The following is a 24,113-nucleotide window of genomic DNA, read 5'->3' on the forward strand; positions in this document are numbered from 1 at the left end:
GCGCTGCCGGGGGAGTGGTTTCCCCGCGCTGGCGGCGGCGGGGCCGGTCTGCGGGCGGGGAGGTGCCGCGGCGGCGGTGCCAGCGCCCGGCCCGGGAGGATGCGGACGCGCTGACGGAGCTGCCGGCCCCCCTCTGCCGCCGTGCATGGGCGGCGGGCGGCTGCCGCCTCGCCTCGCTTCGCCTCGCCTGCCGCGCCGGTGAGCCGGGCCGGGAGCGGGGGGTCTCCGCAGGGCTCGGGGGTGCGGCTGGCGGGGCGGGGTGCGGAGAGGGGGAGAGCTGCCACCTGTGAGTGCCCCGCTCGCAGCCCCGCAGCGGCCGGAGCAGCTCCCCGGGACCTGGGCAGCGCCCCCGTGGCGGAACCAGCGACCCGAGCTGGGCACAGGAGGGCGGGTCGGGTCAGTGCCGTGCCGGTCGGGTCGGGTCAGTGCCGTGCGGGTTGGGTCAGTGCGGGTCGGGTCAGTGCGGGTCGGGCCAGTGCCGTGCGGGTCAGTGCGGGTCGGGTCGATGCGGGGCAGTGCCGTGAAGGTCGGGTCAATGCGGTGCCGGTCGGGTCAGTGCCGTGCGGGTCAGTGCGGGTCGGGTCGATGCGGGGCAGTGCCGTGAAGGTCGGGTCAGTGCAGTGCGGGTCGGGTCAATGCGGTGCCGGTCGGGTCAATGCGGTGCGGGTCAGTGCCGTGCGGGTCAGGTCAATGCGGTGCCGGTCGGGTCAATGCGGGTCGGGTCAGTGCGGTGCGGGTCAGTGCGGTGCCGGTCGGGTCGGGTTAGTGCCGTGCGGGTCGGGTCAATGCGGTGCCGGTCGGGTCAGTGCGGTGCGGGTCAGTGCGGTGCCGGTTGGGTCGGGTCAGTGCCGTGCGGGTCAGTGCGGTGCCGGTCGGGTCAGTGCGGTGCCGGTCGGGTCGGGTCGGGTCAGTGCGGGTCGGGTCAATGCGGTGCCGGTCGGGTCGGGTCAGTGCGGTGCGGGTCAGTGCGGTGCCGGTTGGGTCGGGTCAGTGCCGTGCGGGTCAGTGCGGTGCCGGTCGGGTCAGTGCGGTGCCGGTCGGGTCAGTGCGGTGCGCGTCAGTGCGGTGCCGGTCCGGTCGGGTCGGGTCAGTGCCGGTCCGGCCGGGTCTGTGCGGGGCACGGGAGCCCAGAGCACGGTGCCGCGGATCGGAGCGCTGCGGGGCCGTGCGGGACGGGTCGGCAGCGGGGAGGAGCGCGGAGCGGGAGAAGCGCTCCAGTCCCACGGGCGGCTGCGGGATAACGGGGAAGAGGGAGAGGCGGAACGCGCGCCTCTGCCGTGGCTTGTTTCGCCACATGCCTGTTTATTCGAGTGAAGGGTGTTACGGAGAATTCACTGAGAAAAAGGGTTCTCGTTTAGAAAAACACCTCTCAACTCGTTCGGCAGCCGAAAGGGCTGTGTGAAGGAATCCTGATGAATGAGCACAGCGCTGAGGGAGTTGTTGGTTTGTGGGCTTCAATCGCCTCAGCTATTCGTTTATGCCTTTTTTTTTTTTCCAAGACAACTTTTGAGGCGAGGAAGCGACTAACAAAGCACAAGTTTAAGACAATGATGCTTTTGCTTGCAGCCGAGCTGAACTGAGCACTGAAATCCTGCATTTCCTATCAGGTAGCAAATACCACACATACGATCACTTTTAGAGAATGAAAGAACCTACTTTGCTCTGTAAATGAGGACTATGTTTCACTCAGAGCAAGTGGTGTGAGTATTTTCCATCTGCCAAATGTACATACCACAAAAATTTTCTTTTCATCTGGTACAGAGCCGTGTTTGTGCATCTCTGAATATGACTACAGTTGTGGAGGGGAGTTGGGTTAGCCTGGATGTAGCATTAACCCCTCTAGCCACAATAAGCAATACACAGAGAGAAATTTGTTTCCATTAGTCTTTTCCTGAGATCTTTACTGCAGTTGTGCAGTCAGTACAGCAATGAAGCCCTCCTGGCTATAGGTTCACATCTTACTGAAGGATCCAGGGTTGGTGTTCACACTTGCCCTGTAGCCTGCCTGTCTCACAGCACAATGCCTCCTTATGAGTAGCCTGTAAAGGAAGGTGAAGCGGGGAAATTCTGCCTACGCACAACCAGGCTCAAGCCAGTGTTTTCCTTCTCTTAGTTTTAATGAGCAACAAATTTTTTGCCCAGAAAAAGAATCCAGCTCACAGCTCAGGATTTCAATAATTAATACACCATTTAAAAAACATGTTTTCAGAGTCAACATTATGATTACAAAGAGAAAACAAGCAAACAGGGAATAACTTGACCTGGTTTTGTCGCTTTCCTGTTCTAGCCTGACAATTTGTCAATCAGGTGGAATTTCCTTCAACAACTTCAGTACATTGCTTTAGCAGAAGAAATAATGTACAAATATAGTTACTACTTTCCCTCCCTTCTCACAATGATCTCTTTGTATTAAGCAACAGGCTTTTGCGTAGATCAGGTACCAACCCCAGAGTGTCACAGGCTAAAATTGCTCTTTCTCATTTCTGAAATTGTGCCCCTATGTTTGATCCCATTTAACCATTTCTGTTTTGGAGAAGTTGGTCAGAGAAGCCTTGATCCTATGCCATTCAAGGCAGGAAGAGCTCTGCTAGGACTTCAAGTAGACCAGTATCTGCCTCAGCAACAGTCTTTCCCTTTTGCTTCCTAAACATGGACATTCTCTGGAAAATTCTGTAAAATAATAAATTTCATGAATTTTCAGTCTTCAGAGGAAGGTGTTATTGCAAACCCCAGGAAAGCTGCCAACCAATAACATCCAGATAGAATGAAGTAGACTGATGGATATCAACAGGTCCTTAAATTTTCATCTCAGCCTTTGTCCCTCTTTGATTGTAAGTCCTCAGGGTCTGGGACCACCTTTCCTTTGTGGTTTGGAGAGAGCAGTCTCCTGCAGAGCAGATGCCAGGGCTGGAAGAAGCTCTGGTCCAGCAGGATAATCCCCTTTTCTCATCAGTGTGCACTGACTGATCGCACAGTGTTTTACCCCCTGGTACCCATGTCCCCATAGGACTAGGAGAAAATAGTCCAAGTCCAGCTCTTCTGTTGAGACCACTGCAGCTTGTGTAAGCTGTAATTCGAATTTTCATCTGAGTTCAGTCTCTGACATGCACACAACATAAATTGCCTCAAATACCTAGTAGACCCCTAGATTCAGAAGGTGAATGTTAATTGGTTGGCAGGAAGATTCACAGCCTCGTTAATGCATATCTGCTTTCAGTGTTAATGACTCGTTAAAAAAAGCCACACTGAATTTTTTTTTTTTAGTGTTTTCTTTATTTTTAGCTGTGTGTTGTCCTCAACCTCCATCTTCCCCATTCTTTCTGTAGTAGGACGCAGTGTTCTCATATCCTCCGTATTGGGCTAGGGCAGCTTCCCATGCTTGGAAATTCAGTTGAGGTGACAGAGTTTTAATTCGTGGACAAAACCAGCTGCATTTCTGGTGTTAGGTTGTGATATCGTGACACCTGTGGTAGTGCTGTTAATTGCCAAGAAGGAATATTAATAGCCACTTCATTGTCTTTGTTCTCTTAGGAGTCTCTGGTGGGTTCTTGTTTGCTTGTTTTTTAAAAATCTTAACCACTTTTGCTTTGTTTGCCTTACCAAATTCTCTGCTAAATGCTCAATATTATATCAGGTTATAACACCAATAGCACTGTATTCTAATTTTCCCAAAGTTACAAGGAAATAACTAATCTGTCTTGTAAGTAAATACTGTTCTATCTGACTGCACCTAACCTCTTACCCTACTGTGTTGCCTAGAAATGAGCCCAGTGATAATCTATCCAGAGTATTCTTTCACAGTGCCAGAAAGACATCAAACATTTTGCAACCCATTTCCCATGACATTTCCATCTGAGAATCATGTACTCTATGTTGATGCTCTAAGATGTTTTTCCCCCCACTCCCCTGCTTGAATTCAGAACTATCCAAAAATACCTAGGGAATGGTAGAAAGAAGCACAGGAAGCCAATTTTAATCTGTCACTGATTCCCATGGGTGCTGCAAGGTGAGGGACAACTGTGGCGTGAAATATTAGGGATTAGAAGCTCATAATTTTCCAGAGCAGATCCCAGAAACAACCATTTCTTTCTAAAAGCCTTTAGTAAGGGTTGCTCTGAGTTTAAGGGAACAGTATGGTTATTTGTAAGGTGCTGGCTTCATAAGGTTATGGGAAATTAAAGCCTATGCAGAATCACTCTGCTCAATACAGGCATTTCTGATCCCAAAAGCGAGTTCTCGGATGAGAGTATTTGCACAGCAAGTACCAGAAGAGATACCTCTAAAACATTTAACAGCTTGTTGAGGCTTATCTCTAATTTTGATGAGGTGTTTTCCTAATGAGTTCCTCTCACATCAATTAGCTGCCGAATCTGATGTTAAAAAAATAAATCCAAACTTTCCCTTGGCACACGGTTCCATGAGGGCTCTGTGGAGATTTCCATGATATCGAGGTCTACCAGCATTCAGAGGAGCTGGCTTAGTCATTCTTCCCATCTGCTCTTCTTCCTCCCTCCGCTGCTCTACACATGCTTCCTGGCTGTCTGCTCCCCTTCCCTATCTCCCAAGCATCCTGTCTGGCTGCCCCCCCACCTCTCCTGCCCTGACTATCCCTTGTGGCATCTTCTGTGAGGAAGCTCAGGTAGTTTATTGCTGAGATCAAAGAGCTGAAATAAATGAGCTGCTTTAAAGCAGCCAGGAGAAACGAGAAAGCAAAAGGAGGAGTCCACCAAGGAAGCACCCATAGCAAGCAGCATAGCAAAAACAATTTGAAAAAAACTTTGAGTTGAATCATCCCCAAATAATGAGATTACTTTAAAAATTGTGATAGTTAAACACAGGCACATGTTAGTTCTTTTTACTTCTTCTTTGACCATTTATGAATCTAGTTTCTAGCTCCTTTTTGCCAAGAGGGCCAGTAAGAACTTGGGCAACTACAGCAAACTGGAAGTCGAGGTTTGTACTTAGCCATGGTGCTCCAGGATGCGGGGATGTCAAAGGAAAGTGGCTCTGCAGTGGCTGATTGTGCAACACCAGGAGTTGAGGAGGCTGAGTTAGAGTTGTCTGCCAGCAAGGGCCCCTTGCAAGCCTGTGTTTTGTAGTGTTGGGAGTCCACAGATGAGTGTCTGAGGAACTCCCGAGGGTGATATTTACCCCAGCAGTTTCTTTGGAGCAGGAGCAGTAGGAACTGCAGCTCGCCATGAAGTTAGTGATGAGAAGCAGCACAGTCTGGAAATAGCAGCCTCCTACCCCTTTTCGCTCTCCCAAACTACGTGCTGTGTCTCATGCTGAAATGCCTCAGCTCCTCCACTTTGAGAGTCGTTTCATCTCACTGCTTCCTGAGAGAGATCGACATCTTCTGTGGAGCACACGCTGCCGAGGAGAGGAAGGCAGCTTTGGCCTGCGGAGAGCAGAACTCAAGTACTGCGTGGGTGGCCGAAGACAAGAGCTTCTGAAATGAGGGAACAGAACAGATCTCTAATCTCCAGACTCTGACACATATCGCACTTTTCTCAGTTGCTTAGGAAAGAGATTTGCATCCAAAAAGAAGTGGGAGGTTTAAATAGGAGTTCGTACATTTATCTTCTGTGGTCCATGCGGTGATTTACATTTTGCTAGTCCCATGGAATCCACAACACTTCATAAAGTGCATTCATTACAAACATGCAACCAGGGGAAACAAAGACCCTGTCCAAGTTCCTTACCAGCAGTGTCCAAAAGCTCAGCTGGGTTGCAGTCAGGGAAGCAAGGCTGTGGGGTGTCACTGATGTAAGTGCTTGTTTTGGGTTGTGCCGAGATGTTGAGGTTGTTGTCCCACCCTTAATACAGTACCGGGCATGATTCTGCCTGTGGATGGCCCAGGCCACCTGTGTGGTTCTCAGCTCCATCTTCCTAGGACTAACAGAAGACTGAGATATAGAGGAACTGGATCCACAGAAGTGTCTGGCCTTGGAAAACGCCAACTGACATTCCTTGCAGGGACATGGACCTGTGTGAGCAGCCCCTTCATGGCTTCATCCACCACCACAGCTGTAGCTCTGTCGTGGATTGCCCACTCCTCCACCATGGCTGAGCTGACAGCCTGCTCTGTTGCAGCAGAATGGCCTGAATAAGGCGCCCTTTCTTCTTCTGGGTGGAAAAATCTTCTTTGACCTGTTTGTTTATTGGGACTTGCTGAGCAGGGTTTCCTGTGACCCATCAAAATTTTCCACTGCAAAATGCAAGCAACAGACCATTGCTTCTCCCACCTAACACCATTCTTACGCACAGCCTGTCCCAATTCTCCTTGTAATCAATAGCAGGGGTTTCTCTTTGTAGCACACACAAAGGCTCGAGCCCTTGAATGGAGAAAAGTTTGCATTTATCCAGGGGCTGTGGTGGGGTGAGGCAGGAGGTGGGGCTGGATGCCCAAGGCTGAACTTTGTTTGCGGCGGTGTCTGAACCGGTGGGAGCCGCGCGTGTGCTGCGATTGCGCCCGGAGCTCCAACCTTGCAGTGCTCCTGTGCATGAGGCTGAGCCTGCAGAGCCACGTGTGGGGTGTCTGTACAGCACAATTTAAGTACAGGTCTGGAAAAATACTTGGGATTGACCCATTGGAATAAGGAGGGGAAGGCTCCTGTTTCTGCCGTGCCAGAAGAATGATAGATTTGTAAGTGCAGTAGTGGTTCAAGGCCAGATTCTGCCTCCTATCTATACTTTGTTAGAAGGTGCACCTTCAGTGTGGTATTGTTAGGCTCAAATAGCATTTTTGTTATTTGTGTATTGTTAGGTATTGTATCATAGCATTTCTATGAGTGCTCAGTGGGAAATGATTACTTTGAGAAGCCTGGGAAGGGAAGAGGGTGTCCTGCAGTCCCTGCTAATCTAACAGCAGCGCTGGCATCCTGAGGTCGGGTCTCACTTTGCCACCCAGTTGTCTCCAGCACTGGGGCAGCTCAGGGAGAAGGGGTGATGTTTTCAGAGTAGGAGGAATCTCTAAATAGATGTGCCCCAATTCTGGAGGTGTTGCTGCCTGTGGGGGGAAAGCCTGGGTCTCAGAGCCTCTGAAACATGCTCCTTTATTGAGTGGACTACCTGTGGACTGCTAGGATTGCAGCCTGTGGCCAATTCTTGTTTCTGTTTTGCCCAATAAAGCATGTTTGCTTTAAAAACATCTACTTTTCAATTCACAGTGGGTTTATCCCAAGGAGAGCCCTCTGCTGCTGTGCCTGGTGGAGTTCTCTGCTCCCATGGAGAGCATACTCAGGAGATACAGCCAGGCTGGGCTTCCCATACCCTCCAACTAATCAGAGCTGCTGCCCAATATCCTGCTTCTGCTCTGGCATCCTCCCATGGGTGATGAGACCACCACACTGGGACAGGCTGTGTCCTCCAGTTGTAGAAGCTTCAAAAATACAGTTTGTTCCAGATGCTTTCCAAAGTGGAAGAGAAGCCCAGAGAGCACCTTTCAGTGCCTGGGCTTGTGACCCATGCCACCAGCACAGAGGGAAATTCATCCCCTTGGGTGAGCCCTTGGTCTGGGCAAAGGGGCCACCACTGAAGCATTCATTGGTCTCACTATTGAAAACTTGGGAAATCTCAGCTTGATGAGAGAGCTTGGGAAATCTTCCTTGCTTGATGCTATGGCTCCTAAAGAGGCAAGACATAACCAGCTCATTGGAGTAATCCCTAAATTAATTGCTCTTTGCTGGGAGGTATAGCCAGGCTGTTCGAGCCCAGACAAGGGGTGGCCAAGGCAGTACCATGGGTCTCTGAGATTTGAGACTTTACTTGGTTCCTGTTAATGACAGTACAGCTGTGTTGGTGCTCCTGCAGGCAGAGAAGAAGCTGGTTATCAAGCTGGGGCAAAGGAGGGCAAGTTACTCTGGCAGCAGAAGATGGTTGGGTTGGAGGAGGGTGCATTGAACAAATGGGCTCCAGGCTGGAAAGCAGCAAAGGTGGCTAAAAGTAAGGGATAAGAAGAGATAACCAGAGAAAGGCTTTACTTGGGTAATTTCCAGTTTCCAGTGTAGTAAAAGCTCTTTGCATGGTCTCAGTAGCTGTGCCTTGCTTTTAAAAGGTTAGGCAGTATCACAGAAGGATGGGGTTTAGTTTATGTTTCCTCTGTTGTCAGCCACAGAAGGTAATCATATCTATTAGGCAGGTAAAGTGAGTACTTTCACTTCAGAGAGCAAATGCATTCAGGTAGTTCTGTACACCTGAAACACTACTGTTCTACAACAGTCTTGACCAGGAAGAAGTTTTTCTGGTTTTAAATATGGCTGTGGTACTGGGAGAAGCGACATTTCCCATGCTGCAGTCCTGAAGTGAATTTTTTTTATTACAGGTTTCAAGTAGCTGAGCAGCAGGGGCTGACATCTCCTGTCCAACACTGCATGCACCATAGGACAGGGCTGCCCAAAACAGCAGAGAGAAGATTGGGCTTGGGTCAGTTAAATCCAGAAGTCCTTTGCTGAGACTGGAAAGCGATGGGTGTGGGTTTAATTAATTCCATACTGCATGGGTCTTTGTATACCACTAACCAGTCATCTGAAGATATAACTCTAAATAGGAAGTGGCCTGGCTTAGATTCCAATCAGTGACCATGTGGTACCTGGTTCCTTATCTTTTACACCCTTTTGTCTCTCATTAACAGTGTAATTACTCTGTGTAATAATTGTTCTTATTACATCCAGTCTTTTCTGAAGGGCAAGTTCGAACTTGTAGACAAGTTGGAGCTGAATTTTCATAGGCTTAATAACAGCAGCTTTGTAATGGGTAGTGGGATAAAAATCTTCTTCCCAGTGCATTGGATAGCATGGTATCAGATTCTCCCTTGTTTTTGTGAGAGACAAGCCTTGAGTGTAGTCATGAATATTTAAGGGACAAAACATTAGCCTCTCTGAAGGTGGCTTGGTCATTGGTTAGGAAGGAAAATTAAAGACAAGAATTAAACCTTCTGAATTGAATCCTGGGGATGGAGAAGTGATTTCTTGCTTACCTAATTTTCAATAAGTGTGGCCTGTGGAACAAGAGGAAACTCCAGAATGCAGTACACAGTTTTTCCTCTGTCACTGTTTTTGAATAAAATCAGTGTGCAGTTAATCCAGTGTTATAAATCTTGGTAGGAAGGCTTCCAAAGCAGGTAGATTTGTTTAATCATTTGGGCTGGCATCCAAACTGCTGGAGGATATAAAATATATGTGTATATATATATACTAGTGCCATTCACTTCACTGAAAACACCTTTTTCCCATCCAAGGAAATAGCTGTGGCTGGCATGAATATATATTTGGAAAGCTGTAGAGCTAAACAAATTTCTCAGAAAATCATCTCTGGCCTAGATACTGACTATATTTACGCACTGTAACTCCTGAGGCTCATCAGCTAAGGCTTTCTGACAGAGAAGTCATCAGAAATCAGTGATTCACACTTTGAAATGGTGGGATCCTCACCTCTGCTCAGCAGGCTCCCTGTCTTGATACCAGTCAATGTATTACCTTCAAATTGGAGTAGATCTTTCAAAAAATCACTTCCCTTTGACTTCCAAAAGAACCATGCAGTAATGCAATGTTAATGGATCCTTCTTTGAGAATATATTGTCTCCTCTGCATCTTGATCAGTAGAACTGTCTCACTAAACAAACTGATCCTGCCAAATAAGGGAATACATTTTTTTATTTTCCAACTATCAATACAATTTCTGTATGGGAGGATTTCAGAATGTCCCGGTTTCAGCAGTTTTTGTGTAACTCACATTAAGGAATAAGGTTTAGCATCACAAGAAGTCGGATTGTGAGGTGTTTCAGGTAGCTTTAGGTGGCTTTGGTACATTAATTGCCTCAGTAATTCACAAGGTGCTCGAGGAGCTTCATCCTTAGCAAGATGAAATCCCATCTCACACAGAAAATGATACAGACCTTCACAGTGGGAGTTTCTGCAGCAAGCTTTCGGCAGAACTCCTTCACACCAGTGCCTGCCAGCATTGTCCCTTTGGTCACAAGCTCTGACTCTGCTGCATTGTCTCTTCCAGGCACTTCTAGGATTTGACTGACTTTGCACGACACTCCATCAGCAGCAGACGCCTGCAGCAAGGACAGTTCTTGCAAGTGACACCGTTGATGTGATTGAAGGTAATGTGTTCTCTTCTGCCATTGCCCTGTACTTGCTGCTTATCCTCCATGGATATCCTCCTCATGCTCTGGCTGGTGTCCCCTTTGCTGCCTGTCCTGGCTGGGGAGGTGAGAGCAGGATCAGGCCTCAGTTCACTGCATGTCTGAGAATCCCCCAGACTGATGTTTGCTTCAGGTAACAGCTCTTCCTAACCATGGCTCAGCTTGTCCCATAAAACATATTTGTGCCCCTGGCCTTAAGGAAATACCTCCTTGCATCACATGACCTGCCTATTTTCCATAAGCACTGCATATTTTTGAGTCCTGAAGCTGGTCTGCATTCAGATACTGCTTTTCCCCCCATGAATTTCACAGGTCAGTTTTTCCCTCTGTTCAAAACCTAAAATAAAAATGTGTGCATTGTTTCTGAGGCCTTTCCCATGGGAGGTGGTTTAGCACTTGTCAGGCTGTGTGTTGCTCTGTATGTTACTGACCTTGTTCGTGCCATCACAAGCAGCAGTACGTGATCTGTGCTTTTGCTCCATGCCTCTGGAAAAAGATCAGCATGGTGTGGTCCTGGGACTGTAGCACTTTAGCACTGCATTTAAGATAATCTCTCAATGTAGTTTTCTCACAGAAATGCAGGATTTTGCTTCCCCCACACCCCAAATTGGTATATTTGTGCTCAATTAAATCTAGGGGAAGTAATGTATCTCTTAATCCGCTGACACAAGAATGTTAAGGTTCAGAGTAGATGATTCATCCACAAGAACAGAATTTATCCTTTGTTTGTAAATGCTATTTATTGCCTTGTTTTGCATCACTATGGCTACTGTATGTCATTGGTGATACCAGCACCTACCATACATAACATGAAGGCTGAGTGAAAGAGTTCTTATAATTATTTGTATCACCCACTTTTCGGTTGTATGTCTGTCAGTACATCTCATGTAAAAGCAGCACTAAAAGTGGCTTAATATTTTCCATCAACACTGGCTGAAAAGTAAAAAATTGTCCTGTGCATAAATCTTATCACAGTTTAAAAAGCCCTAAGCAGCACCATCACACCCCTTGTTCAGATTATATGTCTTTATAAACAACTCAGTGATGTCCTCCAGGTGATTTTGAAGTTTCAATGAGCTAATTTGGAGCGGCATTTTTAATTATTTTACATCTAGTTATTTTTCATGTTAAAGACCTAGTTAAGCTTGTTAGAAACAGCACTGCTTTCACAGCCCATATAGATTCTTCTGCTTTCCTTCACTGTTTCGAAGTGGAGACTGGGAATAATTAATCTATTCCAGTTAAAGCCTAATTATTTTGCCAATTGCACGGCCCCATGTTCTATTCTGAAATACATCAAGTACAATCACTTCTGCCATCCTATTCAATCAAAGCCTTAAGCTGCACAGATTTTCTGAAATGGCCTGGGCTTCAACAGCTTGGGAGCTGATTCACTGAGGCATCTGCTGTAACACTGGCAGGACTGCCACCATTTTTCTAGCCCGAATCATTTGTCTTTGTCATTTACAAATAATCTGCAGGGTATAATGTGGTCTTAGGGAAGCACGGAGCCCATTATTGCTCAATAATAGAATTTCATGAGGTCTTAGCATCTTTGAGCTCATATGACACATTTGACAGTCCATGTGTGGATCTACATCTCTAATTTCCCATGGAACAAGGACAGAGAAATATTTAAACATTTGCAATGTATTGAAAGCTGCTAAAATAAACCAGCCAGCTATGAGTGACTGCAGGAGTCTGCTGCTGACGAGCAGGGATCAAGCCCCAGGACACACAGCAGTGGGGCATGGTTTATCTGTGGTTGCCAAGACCAAGACTTCATAAACACTGACCCCACACAAAGCCTCCAAGATTATTTCCATCTAGACATATACTTTCTCACTTCCTTTTCCCTGCAATGCAGGACGGCTGGGCTTAGGGTGCCGAACCCCAAAAAGGATGCCAAGAGAAGGATGTTCATCTTGGACATTCTCAGAGTGGTGAGCCCAGTGCTCCCCCAGGCTCACAGCTGGGTCTGGCTAACACAGGGTGTGAAAGCCCTGCAAAACAGCTCTTCCCAAAGAGTTGGGCTGGGAGAGCATGGTCCTGCTATTGCCTACTGTGGTCATTCCCAGAGGGGCAGCAGGAGGGATGAAAAGGTTCTCTCTGGGAACAAGGAAGAGACTGGAGCCAGAGTGGGGAAAAGGCAAGAATGGGATGATCAGAGGGAGGAGATATCAGAGGGAGTGCTACTTTCCTTTTGGTCCAAGGGCATGTCTCTGTTGTTTTAAGTGCTGTCTCAGGTGGCAGGGATAGCTGGCAGAGCAGGGCCCACAGTCACCACTGCCCAATGCTGCTGTCCACAGGTGCCTAGTGGTATGGCCTGCTGGGTGCTGCAGGAATAAAAGCATCTGTCCAGAAAACCTATGTATTTTACTGATTAGGTGGTTTGTGCTGTCCCTGGGAAGTGGTACAGGTCCAGGCAAGGGCTGGGAGCTCAAAGCACTCTTCCTAGCAGGCAGAATCTATCCCTCTTCCACTGTGCCATGGCTCTGGGAGGATTCAGGCTGTGTAAGCTGCAGGGTGCTCAGACTGGGGGTTTGCTTCAGCCTTTTGCTGCATTTCAGAGCCTGGTTCTGCTTTCCTGTTCTGTACATGTATCAGGAAGTGTCTGAATTAATTCAGTGTTGGTTGGGTCCCAGGCTGACCCTTCAGGGCTTTTCCCTATGCTGATGAATGCTTACAAGCTTGGGTCCTGGTACACAGCTGAGCTCAAGTGTCCCATGGTTGTGCCATACTTTTTCTTAAACATGATGCAGAGGGAGTGGAAGTCTCTGCACTACCATGCTGCTCTGTGCTACAGCTAATTAAAGTCATTGTGAAGGGTTTTGTAGTAATTGCAGATATTGTAAAATTTAGTTCTGTCTGGTAATTGGTAATGTAAGCTTGAAACAAGTTATCCTTAAGATGTTTTAGTTGGTATTTCTCAGTAGGTGCAGGCTTTACAAAGAAGGCTTTTGTGTGTGCAGCAGGACCAGAATTAATGGCAGCATTTAGTCATGCCTAAAGGAGTGTTTGCTGTGGCAGGTGGCAGGGCAGCCTAATGGATGATGCCTGCATTCTGTGTGCTGCAGGAGGCTCCAGCAGCCACTAACTGCGCTACCTGATGAATGCCAGCTAAAGAGAGTGAAAGCCCCATGCCAAATCTCTCCAGGGCTGATGTATTAACATTTGAAATGAGCATGGCCCTTCCAGCTCAGAGTGGCTCTGTTTGCTCCTACACGCTTAGCATGCATTCTGGAGATTTCAGGCATCCTCAGATTTTTCAGTGGAATGCTGTATTTGTAAATGGCAAATGTGAGGAAAATCCCAACGCCACAGAGGGCTGGGCTGAGCTCTGCAGTGAGGCTGCAGCTGGCTCTGTCTGCTCTGGGCTGCTGCAATGCCCGGCAGAACCAGGCGAGTTCCAGGGCAAGCACTGCAGTGCCTGGGGTGCCAAAGGGCACAGGGTGGTGCTTAATGGGCACATAAGCACCTTAGGCTCCTAAGTCCCTGAGTTAAATGAGATGTAGGTGCCAAACAGTCCATGATGCATTTGGAAATCCCACTCAACACCTCTCCAAACACTCAGGCAAGTAAAGACTATTGAAAATCTGGTCCTTAGACAGCAATACAGCTGGTGTGTCTGGAATTAACAGCTTAAAAAGAAGTGCTGGCTCATGACTAAATGGAAGAGACATCTGGAAGAGCAAATATTGAAGACATTATGAAGAATCAGAATAAAAAATTAATTCAAGACTGATATTTCCACCAGTAACTTTTTTTGGTCAACAGATGCAATTTCTGAGCTTATATATCAGTAATAAACTGATTGCTGATAACATTGGAGGACTCCAGTTTCCAACTGATGACTCTGGGACTCTGTGGGGGTCCTCTCTGCTGTTCCAGGGGCAACTGGGGTCGATGCCCTGCTCAGCATCACAGCATGCAGCAGTAACAGTTGGCTTGGAGGCCAAGGAAATATTTTTGGACTGTTCAGGAAGGACAGTATAACAAAATTATTTCAACCAATATGAAAAGCCAATACCTTTTGTTAAATTAGGTGTGGGGCCAAAGCTCAGAGCTGAAGTGTCCCGTTCTCTTTTACCATTCACAGCATGACAGAGGTGATGAACACCCGAGAGCCGGTGATGGAGGAATTCGCGCTCAGCCAGACTCCTGAGGAGGAAGGAGGCCCTTCAAGCCAGGTAACTTCAGCAGAACCAAAAAGTGTCCAAAAGTTGTTTGTCAAAAGCTATTCAATGCAACCAATAACTGTCCTTAGGGTAGGTGTTGAATTGCAGAGCATTGTTGCCAGAACCAGCCCTGAAATACGTGTTTGATCCTACTTAGGTTCTATTATTAAAAGTTAAGAGTTTGGCTGAAGTGTTTTGTGGGGTGCCAGGTCTGCAGGGCACAGTGACAGCAATGCCCAGATCCTGCAGGGACACAGGCACAGAGGCTGTTTGTCACCAGGAGTTCTGATCTGAGCAGCTACTGTGCGATGAAGACATCCAGCCAGTACTGTGCCAAGCTTTTATACAGCCACCCTTGAAATGAGCTGAGTTTCCTTGGGCTCAGAGGGAGCTCCCTTTTTAGAACAGAGACCATTTGAAATGATTGGCTAATTCACAGAAATGGCTGTGGCATCATAGCAGCACCACTGGTCAGAGCCATTTGCTGGCAGGTGCAAGAGCATTTTTTGTCCCCAGGCAGCTCCACACACCCCCTCAAACACCCACCCATGGAGCTCATTGCAGCAGGAGGGATCACGATGTCTCAAGCCCCCCTCGTGGCAGCCCCCACATCACAGTTTGTGCTCTGTGGTTGTGCTTGTGGCTCTGTGTCACTGCCAGGGACAAACCACATAATGTGTCCTGGTGGACCTGAGCTGCCTCTCATCACAGTGTGTGACACTGGAAGCAGACTCATAGAGCTGCTCTAGGAGCAGCCTGCTGCAGGTGAAAATCTAGCATTTGGAAAGCAGGGAAGTCAGAACAGAAATTTCGCAAATTCCTTTTGGATCACTTGTTTGTGTAATGAAAGGCTTTGTGCATGTAACGAGCGTACTGTGGGCTTTCCCATGCCTCAGAGGCTGCACAGGATGGATGCTGCTCACTCAGTAGGTTTTCAATATTCTTTTTCCTCTTCTTCACCAAGTTCCAGGTTTTCAGTGTTGTATTAGTATATGCAGCCCAAACTCTGTCCCAGCCCTGACTTCACCTGGGAAGTGAAGCATTCAGTGTGAATTTTCAAGTGAAACACTACTTAGGGCTGTTCTGTGGTGTGTCTGATCATGTGCTCCAGAGCTTTTCCCCATTTTCCCCCAGCTCCTTTATCTTTCCTCTCAGGGAGAAGGTGCTGCCTTCCACATTTTAGTGATAGACACCTGAGGCAAAAAAAAAAATCAAACAGAAATGAGATCTAGCACAAACTCAGTGACTCAGTGGGAAAACCAGGTTCCTTCCAGCAACTTCCAAGCACTCTGTCCAGGAGACCGGTCCTTCTCTCCTTCTCTCCTTGCAGTCTCCTGCCCACTCATCACACGCTCCAGCTTCTGCAGAAAAACACAGCAAGGCCCAACAGGCAGCTCTGCTTCCTGCCAGTCCTGACTCATTCCTGGAGGGACATGGTAAATACTGGGCTCTGGTGGAAAAAGAAATTATGTGGTTGATGTGAGAAAAGACCATATGAGAATGACACAAACAAAAATAGCCACAGCTGAGGCCACACAGGTGCCTTCCTAAATTTTCTTGCAGCTGTAATAATCGTCTCTCATCCCATTTTTAGATCTCTCTGTGTCATTTCCTTGGGCTTCAGAGGGCAGATGAAAAAGCAGAATTTTTGTTGTATTGCATCGCCCATCCAGGGGTTGCCAGAAGGCTTGGGGATGGGGTGGCTGTCATGCAGCTCTCTGCCACCCCAGCAGGCTGCACAAAGACAGGGAAGGGGTCACTGTCATCTGCCTGTGCAGCCATGGCAGATGAAAATACAGCAATTTTGCCCACAGTTTTACGGCTATTTTCTGCCGCTCAGCGGGTCTGTGGACCTTTCCTGCCCAAGGACACTTTGTCTCATTTGGTTTCCAAGAAGCAGGATTGTATTAGCCACTTCTTAAAAATTCCTCCCAGTCAAGACAGCTGCCATGGAAAAGTCTTTCCATATTATGAAGGGCCCAGGAGAAGGCTGTGTAGTGGGAAGTTGGGCAGCTCTTTTCTGATAGGCAGCATTGTTTGGTCAGGATGAGTTATAAACTGTGGGTGCAGCTCAGGGTGGCATCAGAAAGGTTTGTCTTCAGTGATTCACTTGGTCTAATTGTACTGAAGGTGCTTTCTCACAAAAGATTTTTTTTTTTTTCCAGATTGTGTCTCATAACATTAATATGCAACATTTCTTACTTCTGTGTAGATTTGCAAGAAGTATTGAATCCCTGCGACACTACCATGGGGAGCAAGGGTATGAGGATGAGGGTTGTCCTTCCCCATCTTCAGAAGTCAGCTGTGGGCAGCACAGCAATGTTAAAAATATGCTTGCTGCTTCCTAGATGCAGAGCCTTTCCCAAGGTTCCTTGCCTCCCCATGCCAGCTCTGGTGCCAAGTGGTTCAACTAAACCCTCAGCTCTGAGGGAGTACAGCTGCTGAGATAGAGGAAGGTTGCAAAAGGCATGGAGCAAACACTTCCAGTGGGTTATGACACCCCCAGACCCCTGTCAGTGTCTTGTATTTCTGCCCAAGCTCACAGCAGGAGCTGTGCTGAGACTGGCTCACATAACCAGCAGGGCTTGATCAAACAGAGACCCTGATTCAGTGGTGAACGTGTTGCAGATGTGTGAGGATGTTCCCACCAGCCCACAGCAAACCTGTTGCAGCCTCTGAAGTTAAACTGGGATCATTCTTGCTCTCAAGTCCTGGTTCAGTCCCCTCACATACACCTTGATTTTATTGTTAGAAATGAAATGCAATGAAATAAAATTAAAATAAAACTCAGCTAGCACAGAGAGATTTGTAGCTTGTTAGTGCAGGTATATGGAAGTTGGAGGATCCAGGAGGAAAGGTTTCACTGAAGCAACAACAGTTCCTTATGGTAATGTCCTGGAGGAGCTGAAATGATTCTTCCTCCAAAAAAAAACCAACCAAAAACCCCACCAGAAAAAAAAAACTATTCAAAACAACATACCCTTAGAGATTTAAGTGATCCAGCTATGTTGAAAACAGGAAAGCACTTTTACGTGTTACAATATCCTTCGCTAAAAAGCCCTAGTTCAGCTAAAAGCTGTAATCACTGTGTAGTGTTTGATCTGCAGCTTCAATGTGACAAATGAAAATAAATAGCTTGCACTGTCCTCTGTGTAAAGATGTTCTCTGGGGCTACCTGTTTTGCATGAACACATCATAAAATAGTGTTTCACGTTGCAGAAAATAGCTCTGCATGATGGTGGCTTCTTAGTAAGCTATCACTGCAAGAAAACGTGAATATTGTATCAGAGCAGAAAGACAGCAGCCAGAAGGGCTGCAGCAGCCATTTATCTTATCCTTACAGCAATGCCTTCTGTGTCCCAGAACCCCACCAGAACTGAAACATGAGTGTTTGGCAGCATAACAAATTTTGTCTCCCAAGTCTCCATTTTCACTGCTCATGTGGGATCACACAAGTTAAGGCAATCATCTCCTCAACACACCGGCAAGCAAAGTGGGTTCTTTGCTCAGGAAGGGACAGTGTGTGCAGGGGAGAGTGTGCTGAGACCTACAGCCCCTCTGCACCATGTCTGGCCAGCGAGGAGCTGGGTTCAGCTGGTTTTGAAGTCGTCCCTGTGCAGGGCTGTTGATCTGCACCAGTTGGAAGAGGATTTTTTAATGGACATGTGAGAGCATGTTGAACGTAGAAAGGACATAATCGGCTTGCTCTGAGTATACATCTCTGCACAAAGCTTTGATGTACATTTCCCAAATGTCTCCCCAGGCCTTCCCAGACTCACGTGAGAAGTACCCCAAGCTGTCCAAAAGACTGCCTTCGATCGTGGTGGAGCCCACCGAGTCCGGAGAGGTGGAGAGCGGGGAGCTGCGCTGGCCTCCTGAGGACCTCAAGTCAGCAGAGGACAAGGGTCTTCATGGTGACCAAAGAGTCTGTGCCCAGCAACAGCAGCAGCAGATGGATCTGGAAGGTCTGAATGAGTAATTTTCATCCTTGTTCCCCATGGGAAAATATCTGTTTCAGACAGTGCTGTGCACTGAAGTTAACAATGAGACAAACAGCTGTAGGTACTCGAAGGTGCCCAGAAAACATCTGCACTGGAAGAGCCCTGTGGACTGAAAATGTTGTAGCTTTTGAGCAATGCTGTTTTCATCTGCATCAGCCACACACATGGCCAACAGGCAGCCAGTGCACTGCACGTTAGCAGGTCACTCTGGGGAGCAGTAATCCTGGTCAGTAGCATGTATCTGTCCCTGTCTCCTAGCTCAGAAGTGAAGTCTTTGACAGCTGCATGTTTTCAAAGCATCCTGGTGTCTCAGGGGTGTGTCAGTGCAGCAGGAACTCACAAATATGTACCCCTGACTAGCAGTGTCACTGTGAGGTAAATACAGGTAAAGGTAAGATCTTGTCTAAGTGTAGCATGCACAGGAAGTGCTCCAGTGGGAAACTGCTCTATTTGTTTCCTTTTTTTCTCATCTCAATGCTGTCCTTTTCTCTTATAGAATGACCTGGTTTCCATTTCAGTGCACCAGCATTTGCCACCCAAACATCCAGACACAGCAGCCAGGACAGGGTGCAAGATACACCTTCCCTTCCCTTCAAAGGGGCGATGACAAAAGGTGTTGAAGTGTAAAATTATCTGCTATTCCAGTTGGCATTTCTGGGTGGTGACAGGGCTTGATCATTCACGAGGAAATATGAGTCAAATCTGTTTCCTGACTTCCAGGTTATATATTGTGGTTTCTCTTGGTTTTCTGCCTTGGTTTAGTCTCATTATGTCTTCAGGCCTGACAGCAGATTTCTGAGACCAGGTAGCCTTCCCATGACAGTGGCTGTCCATAGGGATCACCTCATCTCACTACTATCTTACCTGAGGTCTCAGGTTCCCTGTAAAGTCAGACTGTGATGCACTCAGAATTCCATACTCCAGGTTTAACTACTGGTTTGCAAGCAGAAAAGATTTCTTGTATCAGTGCTGATCACTCTAACAGATTAACTGCCAGGTAGAGCAGGTAATCAAACAAAAGCTGCACCTCTATGGGGAAATAAATGCTGATGAGCTCCTTTCTTTGCAGATACTTTAGCACACCCAGCTCAAGAAGTGGAAGAAAGTACAGATATTGTGGAAAGCAGAACTGAAGAGAATGAGTAGGAACTCCATGGCCTCAGAAGTGAAACTTCATTGTGAATGTTGTTGGAAAGCTAACACACTCTGAAGACGTGTTGAAGTAATCTGTATTTAAATCTGCAAGGGTTTTATTTAGTTAGTACCTGGTAAGAAGCATCTGGGCTTTAGAACTGTTCTTCTAACATTTTGATTTTCAGGCTGGGATTCATATTATTTGTTTAATTTCCCCTTGGGAAACAATGGGATGTGTTAGGAAATACAAGGCTGTCAAGGAAAAGATGCTCCTAATTTTAATTAGTGCATTTTATTGGTTTTATATTTTTGAAGAAAGGCTGCTTTCAGGTGTCAATAGCAGGACAAAGGCATTGCGTTTCCACAGGAGGAATGTCTTAAATCTAAAAACTTTCTTTTTTTAGCCATTTAAAACTAGCACTGTGATATTATGGACAATAGTTGTAATATAATGTCACCAGTTGATTTTGTAACTTTTGTATAGAGACGCAAGGGCAAGGTTTGCCTCCAGGCTGCCGCCCTGGGGCAGCCCAGAGCAGTTCTCTCCCTTTGGCTAACCTGTGCATATTTGGACAAACCAGCCTTTCCTTAGCTGCCTTTTCAGTAAGGCTGATGCCTTTTGGAAGCGCTTTCTCGCTGTACCTTAACGAAGCGATGAGCTGGTCGCTGTTGTTTGTGGCGTGAGGCTGTCTGTGTTGGGCTTGGTGGGGTGGATCGTGCTGTCCGTGCACTCTTCAGGCCGGGTCCAGCCATAGCGTGGTGTGCACTTCTCACCCTTAAAGCTGGTGAGATGGCTCCTGCTTCTCCCAGGGCTGGCTTTGTCCCACCTTGTTAATAGAGATTGTTGTGACATTACTTCTTTGGTATGTTTGGTGTATAATGTAGGTGCAGGGGCACAGCTGCTCCTCCCTTGCCCGGAGCTGGGCGCTGGTAGGGGGTAGGTGGCAGGAGCTCCATAGCACATCCCAAACCTGTCCTCTGTTTTGCCTGGCTACAGGTTTGCCCTGAGCCACCTGCAGCAGGAGGGGTGCAGGAGAGCCATGGTGGAAGGACAAACACCTGCCTCCCTCCCGCCCAAGTTGGCACTGCTGGCAGGAACACGTGTGCCAAGGGGTGCCCTCCTGAGCTGCAGCACGGCTCCCTCAGCTTCGCTTGTACCACCACCTCCTGGAGCCCAGAGCTCATGGTGGGGCGAGCTGTCTCTGGACACTTTTGCCCTCCAGCGGATTTTCCTTGGGAGTTTTGGGGTCATTTTGACAGGAGTGAATCCCTTCCTGCACAGGGACCTCACAGAGACTCCCTCCCGCTGTCCCAGGAGAAGCACCAGTCTCAGCCCAAAACACGATGGTGGTGGGTACTGCCCGTACTCAGAGGGGTTTGACTGTCAGTGATGAGTGTCCTGGAAGCTGCAAAGCTGGCTTTCTCCATCTCTGCAGGGCTGGATGGGGTCTGTACTTCCAATTAATGTTGCATCCAGAAGAAGCTGCTCACTGTAGGTGGAGCGAAATAATAGGATTTCTTCCAGCATTAACTCTTAAGTTGACTTCCAAGTGCTTTCTTTTTTCCAGTAATAATATTCACTAACAACAACTTTTAATTGCGTGATGGTTGATAAAATTTACTGGCCAGATGTATTAATAAGTTTTTACCTTCTTAGCAACCAAATTTAATATATTTACTTACAAAGAATTCTGTGCAATGAATGTTTATTACAAAGGAAAGAGACTATTTTACTTCAAAGCAACATTAATTTATGTACAAAACTTTAGCTCATTATTTGGGGTGTTTGGGATCTAGGACCCTTTTTATAAGCAGTATAATGTAGTAGAGTATAATGTGATACTTAAGTTAAACTTTACTCTCAATCTATATAACAGTGTTTTGCCTTCTTGATGTAAACTTTCTTGCCTACACTGTTAGAATTATTTTGTTGGGTGAGTGGGATTCTGGTCAGAGCACCAAATTTCACCAGAGTAACTGAAGGTTTCAAGAGCACTTCCTAAATCTGGCTGCTGTCCCTGTCACCCCCTTCACTGGTGACAGTTTTCTGGTAAAGCCAATGAAGCCAACAAAGCTGGAGCTACGTGTTGGCACAGGAGCAGTGAGGGGAGGGAGGTCCCAGCTCAGACCCACTGTGGCAGGAGGAGAGCTGTGCTGGTGAGGCGGCCAGGCTGATGGGAGGTGCTCTTTAAATGCTGCTTTTGCATCGACTGTCAAGAAGTTTTACAAAACTCTGGGGAGAAAACAACAGCAGTGACGACATATTTTTAGCTGTGTGATTTCCTGCCAATCTGTGTCTGCCCAGCTCTGTGAGGAATGACGTTAGATGTATCACTTAATTTGCTTTTTGCTTTATAAAAGGAAAAACAGTTGTTTGAAACACTTCCCCCAATTTTCTGTGCTCTCTATCTGCTTTCAGACGCTCCCTCCCTTCCTGCTCTGGATGGCCCTTATCCTATTTCCACCTGAGGTCAATGGCACTTCCCTAAATATGTTTCCCAAAGAAACAACTAAATTCTACATACACCCTGAAAAAACGCCACGCCAGCGCCGCTACTTTTTTTCATCCTTGTACTTAAAGCTGCAGCTGGTATAGAAATCCCAGATTTCCTTCTTCCAGCCTAATTACTCCTCTCTTTCCTTTCCCCTCTTTTGTGCTGCTACCCTGAAGTATTTTACCTGAAGCAAATGGTTGCTTCCAACTAAAGCTCTCTCCTAAAGCTTTGTGGCCTCAGTTTAAGAACCGTGCAAAGCCAAACTCCTCCTCCCATTTTTATTTTTCTGACCATGGGCCAGAGGCCCTAAAACAGGAAAGCAAGGTAGAGAGAAAATTGTTTTATACAAACAAACCCTATTTATTCAACTTGCAGGTCTATGAATGTCCACTTACTTTGTCTGTGTGCAAGTGTTGTCTCTCTAATAAACTCAATAGTTGTTTTGTATTTTTTTCTGGATTAAAAGCTTTGTAGAAACTAAAAAGAAAAAAAAAAGACAGTCATATTTTTCTAGTCTAGCTTGTAGAATATTTCACGTAGTGCAGAAAGAAAGTTTTATGGAGTAAGACATTGTTGAATTTTGCTCTATTTCAGTTCTTTCTAATTTTGTAAAATGCCACCTGTACATAATACTCGACTAATGTATGTCCTGTAGATGTATTACACCATTTAGCCTATTAAATGCCTATACTGAACTGATTGGAAGAAGCAGTGTATCCACAGTGTCTTTGTTTAAACATGGAAAGGGTTATAGGTGGTGGTGTGTGTCCTACCACTAATAGAGGGAATGAAGCCCACTCTAGGGCTGCCTCTTCTCCATGGCATGCAAATCCTCACCCAGGCCCTCCAAGCCCCAGATCAATTCAGATTTACACCAGTGGTAGCTGCCGTAGTCATCTCTTTTCTTCGAGCTCTTCCTTGACCAGGCAGCTGAACACTCCCTGCTTCTGTTTTGGGATTCCCTCTGCCCTGCTCACCCTGCTGGTGCCCTGCCTTGCTACCAGTGAGCCTGTTGGCTCATCTTCATTCACCTTTCAAAGCAATGCACATTTTAAACGTTTTCTGGAAAGGCAATTGTGGAGCCCAGCAGGAACTCACATTACTGGAAACCTACACCCTGTGCAAAGAGAGCAGGGTCATGTCACAGAGAAGATGAGAGGCAGAGATAGTCTGCCAGGGAACAACCAATTTTTTCCCCAAAATGTCAAGTTGCCAAAAAGCAAAGGACCAGATAACTGGAGGATGAAGCTGCATTTTACTTACCCGCTCAAAAGCAGCTGCTGCTCTCTGAGATGGGTAAATCAGCATGGCAGAGGCATTGGCTGAGGTCAAAGCCAGTTCCCTGGCACGGCAGGGCTGTGCCAGCTGGGCAGTGGTGGCATGGCAAGGGGAATTTGCTGTATCCCATCCAACACCTGATGCTTAGTGTCACTCAGTACTGGAGTTTCCATGCTCCATGCATGGAAAATCTCATGTCCAGGCATCCATTACTGTGAGGGTGGGATGGCAGAGGGACTGACACTGCTGTCTGCTCACCTCCCTAGGAGCTGTCCCTTCCATCTGCGGTTTCGATGCGTGGCGTTCAGCCACATACGGATGCAACAGGTGCTACCTGATGGCTCCAGGGGATAAAGTTTCATCTGGTGCCAATTGTATGTTGCTGTGAGATCTGTGCACAGTCCTGGCTGGTTTATTTCCTTGAGTCTGAAGGCAGGGGGAGTTTATCAGTAATTAATTAAATAGGATGAGTTTGGGAACACTGTTGTCTTGCTTCTAACATTTGTATTTTAAACTTATATCCACTGGATCCACAGCTTATCCCATTGACTGGAGACATTTCCATTTATTTTTAGTCAGACATTTGCTTAGTATTTTTCTTTTCGATGTGTTCTGCTTGACGCTCCTGTCAAAAGAAGCAAATAAGATTTTCAGTGGAATTAGCTTTTTTTAAAATGACTAGTAAGAGTTGAAAACTGACTTTTTAAATCATGTTAAACTGAAAAATGTAACATCTAAATTAAATCCATCTTAATTTGTGCTTTTACCATTTTTTTCTTTTTTTTTCTTTCTTTTTTAAATTCCAGTATTTTTGTTTATCCTTTTAGGAGAAAGGTGATGCCTGACAGCCTCAGAGGGCCATGACTCCCACAGCAAA

General features: G+C 46.8%; 1 protein-coding gene across 1 annotated transcript; it reads left to right on the forward strand.

Annotated features, from left to right (window-relative positions):
- Window positions 1-58: 58 nt before the first annotated feature.
- On the forward strand, window positions 59-22,666 carry LBHD2 (LBH domain containing 2). The gene is made up of 5 exons (XM_005520107.3): window positions 59-198; window positions 10,009-10,108; window positions 14,250-14,340; window positions 18,092-18,293; window positions 19,399-22,666. Exons 3-5 carry the CDS (start codon window positions 14,251-14,253, stop codon window positions 19,473-19,475), a joined length of 369 nt encoding a protein of 122 aa, XP_005520164.1. The 5' UTR covers window positions 59-198; window positions 10,009-10,108; window position 14,250; the 3' UTR covers window positions 19,476-22,666.
- Window positions 22,667-24,113: the final 1,447 nt, after the last annotated feature.

The sequence above is a fragment of the Pseudopodoces humilis genome, chromosome 7, assembly GCF_049639895.1.
Source record: "Pseudopodoces humilis isolate 2021_Gansu_Grassland_sample_001 chromosome 7, ASM4963989v1, whole genome shotgun sequence".
NCBI lineage: Eukaryota > Metazoa > Chordata > Aves > Passeriformes > Paridae > Pseudopodoces > Pseudopodoces humilis.